The 13,057-nt window shown below is 35.5% G+C and overlaps 3 protein-coding genes across 3 annotated transcripts in view; 1 reads left to right on the top strand and 2 right to left on the bottom strand.

The window, feature by feature from the left end:
* The window catches only part of Cbr-srr-1, a gene marked incomplete at both ends in the record, with an annotated part of 2,339 nt that extends 2,018 nt beyond the window's left edge, over positions 1–321 (bottom strand). The window contains one exon of the mRNA XM_002636921.1: positions 200–321. Coding sequence (XP_002636967.1) covers positions 200–321 — 122 coding nt within the window. The remainder of the gene's footprint in view (positions 1–199) is intronic.
* Positions 322–3,057: 2,736 nt separating this feature from the next.
* Positions 3,058–5,391, bottom strand: CBG09446 (the record flags this gene model as incomplete). Its single annotated transcript, XM_002636920.2, has 7 exons — positions 3,058–3,190; positions 3,237–3,311; positions 3,358–3,525; positions 3,576–3,659; positions 4,033–4,196; positions 4,912–5,070; positions 5,116–5,391. 7 exons carry the CDS (start codon positions 5,389–5,391, stop codon positions 3,058–3,060), a joined length of 1,059 nt encoding a protein of 352 aa, XP_002636966.2.
* Positions 5,392–11,173: 5,782 nt separating this feature from the next.
* Positions 11,174–11,230, top strand: CBG27092 (the record flags this gene model as incomplete). The annotated part of the gene is made up of 1 exon (XM_045237679.1): positions 11,174–11,230. The coding sequence occupies one exon, from the start codon at positions 11,174–11,176 to the stop codon at positions 11,228–11,230; it is 57 nt and encodes an 18-aa protein (XP_045098911.1).
* Positions 11,231–13,057: the final 1,827 nt, after the last annotated feature.

Genomic DNA, 13,057 nt, shown 5'->3' on the forward strand with positions numbered 1-13,057 from the left:
GTTAGCTTTTTTCCAGTGAATTCTATTCATTCGTTCAAGATTTTCAAAATCAATGTTACAATCAGTTATCTGCCCTTCCCACAGATCACCATCAAATATCGTTTTGCCGTACAGGTTTTTAGTTTGTATCAGTTTTTTTCCCCGTTCGCAGTTTTTTATCTTTTCCTCTATTAGAGGTTTTACGGTATATAACTTCTACCTGATAAGTGATTCAAAAGGTCCAAGTAGTTTGGGAGCCGGTGGTGAGGGTAACTGTGTTGGTTCAACTCCCGGTTTGACATACAAACCGCCGAGACCCAAAGTGGTTCCCGCCTCGACCATCGGGACTTCAAACTCTGAAAAATTCTAAAGATTTTGAACTGATTTATGATAGTAATGTTGTGGTTTAGATATAACTTGTGAATTGAGGAAGTAGAAGTTTATAAAAATATGATCTTGAAGAAAACTGCCAACCTTGTTTGTAAACACTCATAATTGGATACATCCATCTTAAGTAGGTCATTACTTAGAATTTGTTTAGAGAAGTTATAGTTATGTTTCTGACGAATGAATTTTTCCTGACATATCGTTTTTCCTCTGCCTAATCATAAATTCAATAGAGAAAAGATAAGTGACACATGATGGTGAAAATTAAAATAAATCAATGGAAAAATTGAAATAGATCTTCTCTAATATCTGGGATCAAGATGAGCCGTTCGATGCGACTTGAGTGGTTTGGAGCCAAATGCACACAAAGCCAAAGGAGTCGAAACTCTTGAGCGGCGACTCGACGAGCTCTCAAGAAAGGTGACGAAAAAAATGACCGGTGGACGATCGAGTTGAGAGGATGGGAAGAGACTTTGGCATGCGTTTTCGCTCGTTTTTCAAATCTGACCTATTGTTTCGAGCACACAAAAATAAGGAGGGAATCGAACAAAAAAAGTGTCAAACTAGATGAGAAAACAAGGGGCGAAACGAGGATAGAGGAAAGAGAAACGAAGTTTTGGAGAATCTTTCCGCGCGGCGGCGGAGCAGCTTCGGCTTATGGTGGGGAAGGAGCGTGCGACAAATAAAAAGACAGTTGTCCTCGATTGTTTTTTTATTTTGCTTGTTGTGTTCCTTCTTTCCATCATCTCTATCTCTGATGTCGCGATGAGACGCAAAAAATGACACGCAAACTGTCAACCCCAAAAATGGAAAAAAAAACAAAAGAATGATGTTTGAGGAGAACGCTGAGATTCGGCAACGAGAAGCTTATGAAGCATATAGTCTATACCTTATTCTTTGGATTCTCGTTATTTATATTTTTACAGAAGCTGACACCTAAAAGAGCAATTTTTGATTTTAACAAATTTGAAAGTGAGATCACAATACTGTATTTCCTCCAATAGTAGCCCACCCAAACCATTAAGTTTGAGCTCACATGTCTGGATTCCTCTAAAAGATCAAAGGTTTGTCAACTGATAAATTATTTGTCAAAGTATCACCAAAATTTCACTAATTGACTTATTTTTGATATCTTTTACTGAACTGATATGAATACTGGAAGAAATACGGTATATTAAAACCTTACACAAAAAGTTGTGACAGTGATAAGAGAAATTTCTAGACACCGTGAGTTTATCAAGCAACCAGAAAATTCAGAAGTTGATTTTCATTACAGAATTCATAAACTTGAGAGTTGAAAATACATGTCGATTACGGTAGAATAGTACCTTAATTTCGAACTTTATACTAAATTCGCAGTGTTATCAGGTAAAACCATAAGAAAAATAAATTGAAAACAATTTAGAATGAATGTTCAAATGACCAAGCACTTACCCATTTACGAGAATAAAAAAACTGGGCGCGGACACCAGAAAAGCTGATTAGGCGGCCCGTATTGAAAAGTGGAAGAAAGTCTTCAATCGCAGATTGTTTTTCCTTTTTTTTCGAACGGAAAAATATGCGGATAGTGAAATAATAATTGATAGTTACTTCAAAAAGTGAAACTGTTCTGTGTTTCGTTTATCGAAAATCGTTGTATAATTGGACAGTTAACAGATGGACAAAAAAGAGAAAAGAGGGGCGGGTTAAAGGATTTTGAACTGTATGTGTAGGTAAACGGGGAGAGGGAAAAAGTGGACAAGTAGTGATTCATGAGAAAGTAGAAGTGATTTGAATAAGTACTTGAGGGATTGGAAGAAAAATAACTAGTCTGGATTTAAGAGATTGATTTGGAAAAAAAGTAGAAAAAGAAATGAAAAGAAGATGGAATGAGAACAAGTGAAGATTGAAACCCATAAAACTTTCAGCGAACATTTTATGTAAGTTTTGCAGTATGAAAACTTTCAAATGTCGATAGAGCTAACATTACATTATTTTTCAGTCTTAAAGCACAGTTTAAAATAAAAGAGTATCAATTTTCTGTTAAATGCAGATTTTCAGAATACTCTGCATATTAATGTGTGAATCATTGTAAAGTTGATATTTTGAAAATTTTTATCTTCCTGAATCATCATCCGATTGAATCGTTTGTTCAGGTTGGTAACCGAAACAAAAAACCGACACAAACCACAGTTTGAATAGTGTTGATCTATGGGAAACAACAAAGTGTTCTTCCGGGTGATTAACAGAGATTTCCAGAATTCGGGTTTCGTATTTCGTAGTTAATATTTCGTATTTAGTGTTCCATATTCCGTATCCTAGATTCCGTTCTCCGGATTTCGTGATTTTTTCATTCCGGATTCCAAGAAAGTTTTTCATTCCGCAATCTGTTTTTCAAAAAATCATTCCAGACATCTGGCATTTAACTAAATCTCATGGTACACCAGGAAGAAATGGGCTCGTGACTGATCCTATTACTGTACTTTTTTTGAGGTTCTTGAAACATTGAAGTGTTTGCAGAATTTCTTGAATCAGTTCACAAAAAAAACTGTTTATTATCAATAGAAAAGGTCCTAAATATAAGAGATCCGAACAGCCAAAGAGACAGAAAAGTGAGATAAACTCGTTGAGAATAACAGTGAAATGGAAGAGGGGAACCCGTTGAAAAATTATAAGCATCATAAATTTGAAAATTCTAGAGTTTATCAATTATCAGACTGGTGTGCCCGATGCAAGTTCTTCTTTTGATCGGAACGTTGGAAGACTCAGGAACCTTCGGGAACCAGAACCGTCGGTGCTTACTAGCTTGGAAGAGCAGAAGTCTCCGTTAACAGCGTGGATGTTTCTGAAATTGAAATTATAATTTAGGGTTATATTGAAAGGGAAATCACCTGTAAACAGTGGAAGTTTCCAGTTTGTCAAATGTTGCAATCTTGGTAACACCGAGTAGATCAAGAACTTGTTTTCTGTAAATTATAAAGTTTCCGAATCTCCAAATGCAATTTTTAATACCTTAATGTTTTGGAGCAGATCAACAACAGAAATGGATTGAGTGCCGAGTTCGCGGCAAAGAGTACCATTACCGTATACCCTGCCCATTTTCCTTCTCCAGTTCCAACTGTAATCAACACTTGTCCAATGATAAAAGTGACGACATTGATCAAACAAGGCATCAGTAATCTGGAATTCAAAAATCATTTCATTTTCTATTTTTGCTGTTCCAACAGTACCTTGTTTCAATGCTGTTCTGAACTGTTTGTTGGTGTCCCAGTAGCATTTTAGCTCTTCTATTGTAGAGGAGTGTGATCGACCAACTGAAAATGAAAAATAGTAATTCGATATTTTATTTCTTTTTGGGTGGGAGGCTCATCGTTTATTTTCTAAATCCCTTTTCTCTCAGAAGCCAATGATTCATGAGCAGAATTCCAAAAGGAGAGAAAAAAAATCAAAAGAAAAACGAACTCACATGACAGAGATTAGAAAGATTTGGAATTCAAACCATCAATTTTTTCAAATTGGAAATGATCAAATGTGTGATTTTTGTTACATTTCATTTGATATTGAGAGAAATAGAGACCAAAAGCTATATTGGAGTCAATTTCAGTGATGATATCATATTTCTAGAAGGAATCGTCACGATATTCGAAAGTGTGAGAAATCGAACTTCAGAGATCCTTTTACACTCACCCATAGAATACAATCGGTGGAATAATTGCAGCAATGTGGAATGCCAGAAAAAGAGCTGATTGACCTCCTGATAGGTAGAGGGGAAAGTTTTCAGCAAGCATCCCATAGGACGATGGTTCGTAGTAGAATGTCACGTACCATGGTTGGAAATGGGTACACAGAACCTGCAAAGAATGAATTAATAAGGTCATCAACGAGTAATGAATGTTAAACTTTCATCGTTAACCCCGGAAACTTCATAGTATGAAGTTCATACTGATCTTCTATTTTGTGAACCTTGTTTTTTCTTCCGTCTTACCTAACCCTTAATCTTCCTTAAGTCTTGACGCTATTTTCATATGTAATGCGTTCTTCTATTCAAAACAACAGAAATTCAAAAAACAAGCATCTACAGTTGTTGTCTCCCGCTTAATCATACCCCCATCACTCATCAGTCTTCTTTTTTTTCTCAGTAGAAATATGTCGTGGTGGTGGTGGTGAAGAAGCATGACGGCTCCAATTACACATCGTGTCCTGGCGCCACCACCCAATCCATGAAATATTCTGTTTACATATTCCTCTTCATTCAATTCTCTTTCTCGTTTTCGTTTTTCATATGCAATTAGTTTTTTGTAAAGAAGAATTCAAAAGAGAAGAGGACGATCGGTCATGTGTAAAAGTGCAAAAACAAACATTTTTGATATGAAAAGAGCCATCCCAAACTTGATGTTTTCTCTTTCTGAATGCTTCGTTTTAAAAATATCTTTTAGAAACATAAGAATGGAGGTGTGAGATTGTTGAATAGAAGAAACGACGTGGGTACAGAATACAGAATCGAGTTGAAGCTAACTCAGAATTTGGTATCACTTTTTTCTTTCTTTGTTTGCAAGTAAGTCTTACCAGAATAAGTGCGACGAGGTAACACAAAGCGCACAGCAAATACGACGACTTCCGTCGCTGGTTCCTGAAGTCGAGCGGTTTTCGAATAGCCATCCATCTGGACCAGCTAACAACCGAATAGTGGGATACCATCGAGAACCACGCCCAATCAAGATATAACTGAAAAATTGATTGAATGTGAGGGAACTTATTTTAGGATCTTACCTGCTGCCACGTCCTCCAAGACTTTGGAATGATTTCAGATTTCAATAGTATCGTCAACCCTGGCCAGATACCGTAGTTGACCAATAAAAGGAGATCAGAACATCCGGCAGATATTAGGAAACGATATCCAACGATTTCTTTGTCTTGTCTTTTCATGATCTTCATCATAATTCCGTACACTGATATTGAGAAAATCGCAATGAAAATAAGACTGAAGCCGGCGAAAAGATCCTCCAAAGATAACGGACTCAATCGCCACTCGTCCGCATTGTTCATAACTGAAAATATTAGGATAAAATGGAAAAAAGGTCAATTTTCATAATGGGATACAAGAAGAACACATATGAATGACCCCTTTCTTCTGCTCATGTCCATCACGAATCTTTAATGTGTTTTACATCCCAAACGCATTAGTTGGATTGACTTCAAACCTACGTCAGGTGCATCTTCTTTGCACACCATCTCGTTTCCGATTCGAGTTTTTTCTTTGTCAAGAAAAGGATACCAAAAACAGGAAAAAGGAGGAGAAGGGAGAGGTGTGTCATGTTTTGAATATGTTCGTAGTTTTTGGAGGAAAGAATAGGATTGGTCAAGTGTGAAAGAATAAGAAAAAGAATAGAAGAGAACTCCGGGGAGAAATGGATTCTTGGAAAAATAATCTAGCTTTTTAGCATTCGAAAATTTCTGGAGAAGTTTCGAGAATACTATCTATCATGTGGTACTATACAGTAGTTTTACAGGACATAACATAAGTTGATTATTCAGATACAAGAGCTAGAAAGTAAACCGAAAGTCAGAAAAAATGAACGGAAATTAGTAACTTCTCATAGTCAATCCATAGAAAAATAAACAAAAAAAAATTCTGATTTGATTTGTAAATACACTGGCGTGGCTGAACGTATACAATTTTCAAAAGAACAAAAGAGCAAACCCCAATCCGTTTGAAAAACCAGAATACGAAAAAAGGCTTTCCTGGCTTACTACGGTTGAACCTGTAATAAAAGGGCCCTTCTAAATTTTTAATTTGAGCCGATTTATCTCGTTTCCTTTGAAAGGTATAAAAAATTTGTCAACTGATAAATTGTTTATCATAATATAAAAAAATTGATTCATTGTCCTATTTTTGATATATTGCACAGGTGCAAAGAAAAATTAGCTCAAACTTGATAGTGTATGGGGCACAAGTTGCTCCTTGTAAATGGGCAACCCTAATTGATTTGGACTACAATTGTCCAATAGAAAATCCGAAGTTTAAAAATCGGGGTTTTTGGTATTTCGTGGAAATCAACACTTACAACTAAAATACCGATATTTGTGACCCAAATAACTGAGCTCAGGAAAGCTAGAACGCAACTGAAAGTAAATTAATGCTAATTTAATCACCTAGGCTTTCTAATGTTTTTGTTCCCCCATAAAACCTAACTGAGATTCCCTAATACCTATCTACGACACATATGAATTTGAAGGATGAGTTTCCGATGATACAGGATTACACCATATTCAATCGTCATCAATGACTTACCCTTCCGAGGAATCTGCCATGCTCTCATTTTCGATGCGAACACAGATGGAATTTAAAAGTAATAGTATACAGCTACAAGACACTGAGATTTTGCCGCGAATATTCTCGATTTTTGCTTCTTCTTCTTCTTCCAACACAGAAACGCTGCTCTTGTGCTCTCTACCCTCCTACACATACACACCCTCGGACACGACTCCGCCCATTTTGGAGGATTGAATAAAAAAGCAATTGGGTGTGAGATAATGAGGAAGAGGCGAAAAAAGGAGAAGAATAGACACGGGTTGAAACTGAGACGAATGGGTGAAAATGGCGGTGAAGAAATGGAAGGGGGATGGTGCTTGAGATAAAAGGAAAAAATCGAAAAGAGCAAAAGCTCATTTCTATTCTTCAAGCCATTTTTATTGTTCTTTTCTGACTGTTTTTGCGCCACATTTTTGAAATATCTCAAGGAAAAAACTTTGATGTTTTCTAGAAAAGTTTAATAACGAATCCTGGTTGATTTGTTTTTGTGATCATCCAGATGTTCAATAATAATGCTTAGGTTTTATTGAGAAAAACCTTTGAGGTTCATGGAATACTAAAGTTCCGGCTCAGATTATACTGTTATTTGATTGTTACGAAGCTAAATGCACCAAGTGGTTTTTGAGATTATATTAGAAAAGTTGGATCGTTTCAAAACTTTTTCGGTTAATATAAGGTTTACCGTTAAACCTGTAATAAAAAGGGCCCACAATATCAAACTTGAGCTAATTTTTCTTGGCTCCTATGCAAGATATGAGAAATCTGTCAACTGATACATTTTTTGGGATATTTTGATAAACAGTTTATCAGTTGACAAGTAACCGAAATAGGCTGTCTCAAATGTAAAAGATAGGGTGCCCTTCTATTACAGGTTTTACGGTAAATCAAAAGTAATTCGAACTCATTCTCTGAGACCATAAAAATAATCGCAACTCAAAACAGTTCAAGGAATTAGTTGAAGCCAATTTAAAGTTCGACTATTATTCAATCTAGTTTTCTCCACTACACGATTTTTGACTACAATCACATGATAAAATAAGTTCTACCTACACGGAATAAATTACGGAGTTCGGATTCATAGAACTCGTTCAAACCAGGAAAAATAAAAACGCAGAGATCTTTTTCGGTCGCGAAGATCCTACAATTGATAACAGATTCTAAAAAAATACGGAGGCAAATATTGAGTCAGACCTCCGGAAGAGAGGTGTCTTCCTTCTTCTTTCCTCCCTTTCCTCCATCATTTTCCATCTCCTCACGCTTTCATAATTTCAGTCCGTTCTACGTGCCTTCCATAGAATTTCTGAATCATTTTCTGTTTGCTCTTCTGGAAAGACAGAAAGGACTGCGTGGCTCGAACTGAATTAAATTATAGGTGCTCCTTGTAGACACTCCAATTAGGCATAATAAACAAGTTGTAGTGCGGACGGAACTCACGAGACCTTTATAAATAAAGACCGGTTCTAGAAATAAGAAATTTCCAAGTTCAGAAATCTATTGGTCAGCTGGGTGGCAGTTCATGGGAAAAACAAATCACATCTGCTCAAAACTCAATTACTTTTTAATTACCTGTATCATAACACTTCTCTATTATGATCTTCCAAAGGATTTTAATTTAAAAACAGGATTAGATTAATTTAAGAACCAAATAGTGACACATCCCAAAAAAAAGTCAATGACATCTATATATCCCCCTCAAAACAGGAATCTAATCCCCTGGTGTTCAGTGACGTAAAAATTGAAGAATGTGTAGAAGAAACAAATGGATTCGTATACAAATTGACAAGAGCACACTGACAAAGTTGTACTTCCATTCGTCAGTCAGTCCAGAATATTCTCGACTGGTTCCAGTTTAATGTATGCAAAGTTTATAAGCAGCCACGTGGGTCGACAACATAAATCAGAACTTTTCAGAGATGATTTTATTGCGGCGGATTATGCAAGAAAGTGTCGTCTGTTCTGACCATTATTCAACTTTTTTGAAGAAGAATGGAGAAGAGTAGTTTGAACTTTGTTGTTTGGTTTACAGTCAACTATTATTCTAGACAGTCTTACTTCGAATTCTCAGAAAGTTGAACTTCAACTTTTGAAAGTTTTGTCTTCTGGTATCAAAGAAAAGGTGAAGTGACCTTCAAAAATTATTGGGAAGTTCCCGACACATCAGAAAACCTTATTCGAACTCAAATGTTGAAACAGAAGAAATTTTTATCATAAAATAAAATATTTAATCAGTTGACGTGCTCTTGATAGCTTGAAAAATTAGCTCAAACTTGACAGCGTGGAGCCCTTCTATTACAGCTTCTACGGTATGTACAGGTGCGCACAGTGATATTTCCGAGACTAAATTTTCAGTTTTGACAAGTTTCAAAAAGACTACCTCTGTTGTTTTCTGTTTGATATTATTTATCAGAACGTTGTATTCAACCACTTAAAAAACTTTTATACTTTTAAATATTCAACATCTTCCCCTTCCTCTTTATATTACTAGCGACATCTTTCGGTTTTCTTGTCCCAAACACACCTCCTTGCTCTTCAAAACTTTTAAACGACTACACCGGAAACTTCGCATATCATTCTCAGAAGTCATCGAATAAATATGAAGTTGCACTCATTTGAGGTGCTTCTTCTAGTCTGTTCTGAAACTTCTTCATTATCAAACCAACGATCGAATTGTGGTTTCAATTGCAGTTTAAGATTAGAAGCCAAATCTAAATTGGACCCTGGCAAATACTATTAATCTTCTGCTGAAATATGCAACCACTGAGAGGTCATAACGGATTATTGAGCAAGAAAATGAGAGGGAGAGGGGGATTTTGTTTTGAAGAAAATGGCGGATGAAAATTTGCGAAGACTAAATTGGTTTTGAAAAGAACAGGGGGATTTTGCATTGGACTTTGCATCACAAGGATTATTCTGTATAGATACGAATTTGTAGAAGAAAAAACATTTGTTAGTCATGTGATCTTCAAAAAAATCTAGAGATCTAGGAAAAAATCTACAAGGGATCTGCATAGACTGACAGACCTTGAAAATCGTGTAACTACAAAATAAGATTTCTAGTTTATAGTTGTGAAAATACGTTCAGGAAACTTTTTGTGGGAATTTTTGGGAAAGAGATCTAGTTAAATTCACCAAAAAACGAGGAAGAACACCTACAAAATGGTTTAAATCGGCAAAAAATCTAGAGAACAAAATAGTAAGAAATTGAGAAGCTACTTATCTTAAAATATTGGAAACATTAGGAGTGGTAGTTTTTAAACATTAAAACATTTTTCTAACACAAATCAAACAAATTGACAAGATAGTTTCCCGAAACATTTATTCGGGAAATTTCCCAAAAAAAATTTTGAGAAAATTTCTGTCGGTAAACTTTCGGGATACCCGAGAAAACAAGATTTTTGATTTCCAGATTTGAACAAGTATGTTTATATGTAGTATTACAGAAAATCCTGGCTCACTGCTATAGGCAAGCAATGTTTACAGTATTCCCAGTTTCAAAATGGTTGATTGTTTCCTAATATGCATCAGCAATAAACTTATATCATTAAAGGTTCCTACATTAACCTGACGTTTATAGTACTAATAATAACATGTTACAAAACAAATGACATCAATAAGAAGATCTAAAAAAAAGTTTGATCACATGAATTCGAACAGAATTAGAAAGAAAGTACCATAAAAGTTGGAAGTATATGAAGAAGAAAAAGAAAGATGGATTACTTGTGATGTGAAATTCAATATTCCATTATCCGAATATATCCGTTCCAGCTACTATATATGCAAACATGAAAAGGTCTGAAAAAGGGAAAAAGAAAAATTTTGAAAAGTAGTTGGAAGCGAAGAATCAATTGATATGAAAAATAGATAAGGGAATATTTGTTTGTTGACTGTTTGACCTCCTTTTTTTCATGCTCATTGGTTTTGAAGAATGCAAATTTTTGAGGAGGTGGAGGTCGAAAACTTTTGAGGAACTTTTTGAAAAACGTTGCAAGAAAATTTGCTACGACATGGACAGAGTTGAAAAAAAAGATGAAAAAGAGAAATGAAAAAAGTTATGAAGCTGAAGAAGCAGGTCATAAAACGTAATGAGGCAGAAGAAAGTTTGGAAGAATTCTTATCGAAATTTCAGAAAAAAGAATTGCGGTCTTCTTATTTTTTCAGACATTTCTTTTTAATCTCAATTGTTTCGTTGTGAAGATCAAACTATTACGGATACAAGATTATGAAAATTCCCAAGTAAGCATCACCTGCTTCAAATCCCTAATCACGTTTTAACAATGGCCGATCACAAGATTTCAAGGAAGAAGCATAGACAGAAGTAAAGGGCTTCATGGATGTGAAATTCTCAATTCTAAATTCAGAAATCAAAGTGAGATGACACCCGAAAATGTTTGAACAGACGACGCTTTTTGTGTGCTAACAAGTGAGTCGGGTAGTGGGAAAAATAAAACCAAAGAATCGGAATGAACAATCTTTGAATTAGTTAATGGTAATGGTTAGTTGTGATTGGTCTAATGGATGACCACACGGAAGTCGGTAATTCTAGAACTTGAGTCATTTTCACCGAAATTGTGAAAAGAGAGTCTTTCTAGGTAACACGGACATCGTGATTTTGGTCAGTCTGGGAAATAAAAACTTTCTTGATACATCTGTATTTTCCAAGTAGCTCGAAATTCAAACTTCAAATCAGGAGAATGTTTTTTAAAATTATTCTGGGAATTTTCTTATGCCTATCCTTGTGATATTTGTGGAAGTGTCGAAACAAGGATCCGTGATTTCAGGAAAGGAACGGATATATGAAAATATTTTATTTTTATTCTGAGGAATCACTACTTATCTGAGAATTTCCTTCAACTAAAAGAACACAATGTATCAAAATATTTACAGAACCTAGGACAATTTATTACAGAGTTTAATAATTCAAAAAAAAAACAATTCTCTCGATTCATACAGTACCCGAGTGATCTTGACCACTTTCATCAAAACATTCGTACGTTTCAGGTTGCCGAGGTCCTTCAAGTTCAAAAAACGCACGAAACAATAACATGGATATAGCATCAGCCATCTGACTTTGTTTCGAAACATTGTCGGAGGAGAGAACGGATGTCCGAAAATGACGCAAAAACCAATCCGTCATCGTCTTTCGGCACTTCAAAAGGTCGGGAATAAGCATACACCGTGTTTACACCCGAAGTGCTTTTTCGAAATCTTGCAAACTGTCCGCGACAGGGGGCAAACTCTCACATGGAAACGAACTGTCTGCGGGGGCGCTGTTTGGGAAAATTGGGGATTAACCGAGAAGTGAGAAATTGAAATTGAAAAAAAAGAAGAAGAACAGAAGACAGGTGAGTTTTTCTGGGGAAAATAATTCCAGAAGAAATGCCACGAGGATGGGTAAACAAGCCCTAAAATTGAATCAGCTCGGAAGGTGGACCATAGAAAAAAGGAAGAAAAAGAAGAGAGCAGAGGACGAGACTTTGTAGAATTGAAAGAAGGATTACTAAAAAATGCAGGCGTTGGCATGAAAGAAAGAGTTTTATTAGAATCTTAACGTTCGTAAATATTTTTACGACTCACTCGGCTCGGAAGTTCCAATTTTTGAGAAATGGAAAAGAAAATTTTCTTGATAAAATTATGTTGAATAAAACTTCGGTAATTTTCCCGGCTAAGAACTTGGGGTACAACGGGAAAGCGATTTAGAGGTACAAAATTCAGTTGGATTTTTTAGCTCTTTTCTAGTTTAGACGTCCCAAAATAAAATAGAGGTCCAAAAAAAGTTTGGAGGTCTACCACACAAAAGTTACGACAAATTTGAAGACAAAAATTGTGCTTGTACGTATTACCATCCGAATAATTTTCAGTTTTTCATGTGATCTCTAAAATAAAAAAAATAATAGTTTTGACATTAGAAATGACATGAAAAATATTTCAGATGTTAATTTATACAATATTGAGTATATAGGTCACAGTAAAGAAAATAAAACAATGGATGATCTTTCTTAGCCACTAATCTTCTGATTCTTCATATTCAAGGATCACTTTTTGATGGCCACAGATGCACATTTAGCCACCGGATATCCTTGATAATTTTATTTATTTCTGTTGGTGAAAATTCAAAACACAGCAGAAGTTTCACTTGATAAAGAAAAAATAGTCTTTGTGCAAACAGCAAGTAATTTTAGAAAGGGACACACAAAAAGTGAGAAGTGACCCATTGAGCAACTCAAAAACTTTTTTCAAGGTATCGTCTCACGTTTCAAGTATCATTTTCACCAAAACGACGTATGAATAATTGAGAACTGAAAATTGTAAAAATGGTGGGAAAGTCGAGAAACTTCGGACAATTTTAAGAGAACTGGAAATGAGTCAGAAAGAAAAAGGTTTTTACCAACACGAATTCTG

Source organism: Caenorhabditis briggsae (assembly GCF_000004555.2).
Source record: "Caenorhabditis briggsae complete genome, chrV, whole genome shotgun sequence".
NCBI classification, from domain to species: domain Eukaryota; kingdom Metazoa; phylum Nematoda; class Chromadorea; order Rhabditida; family Rhabditidae; genus Caenorhabditis; species Caenorhabditis briggsae.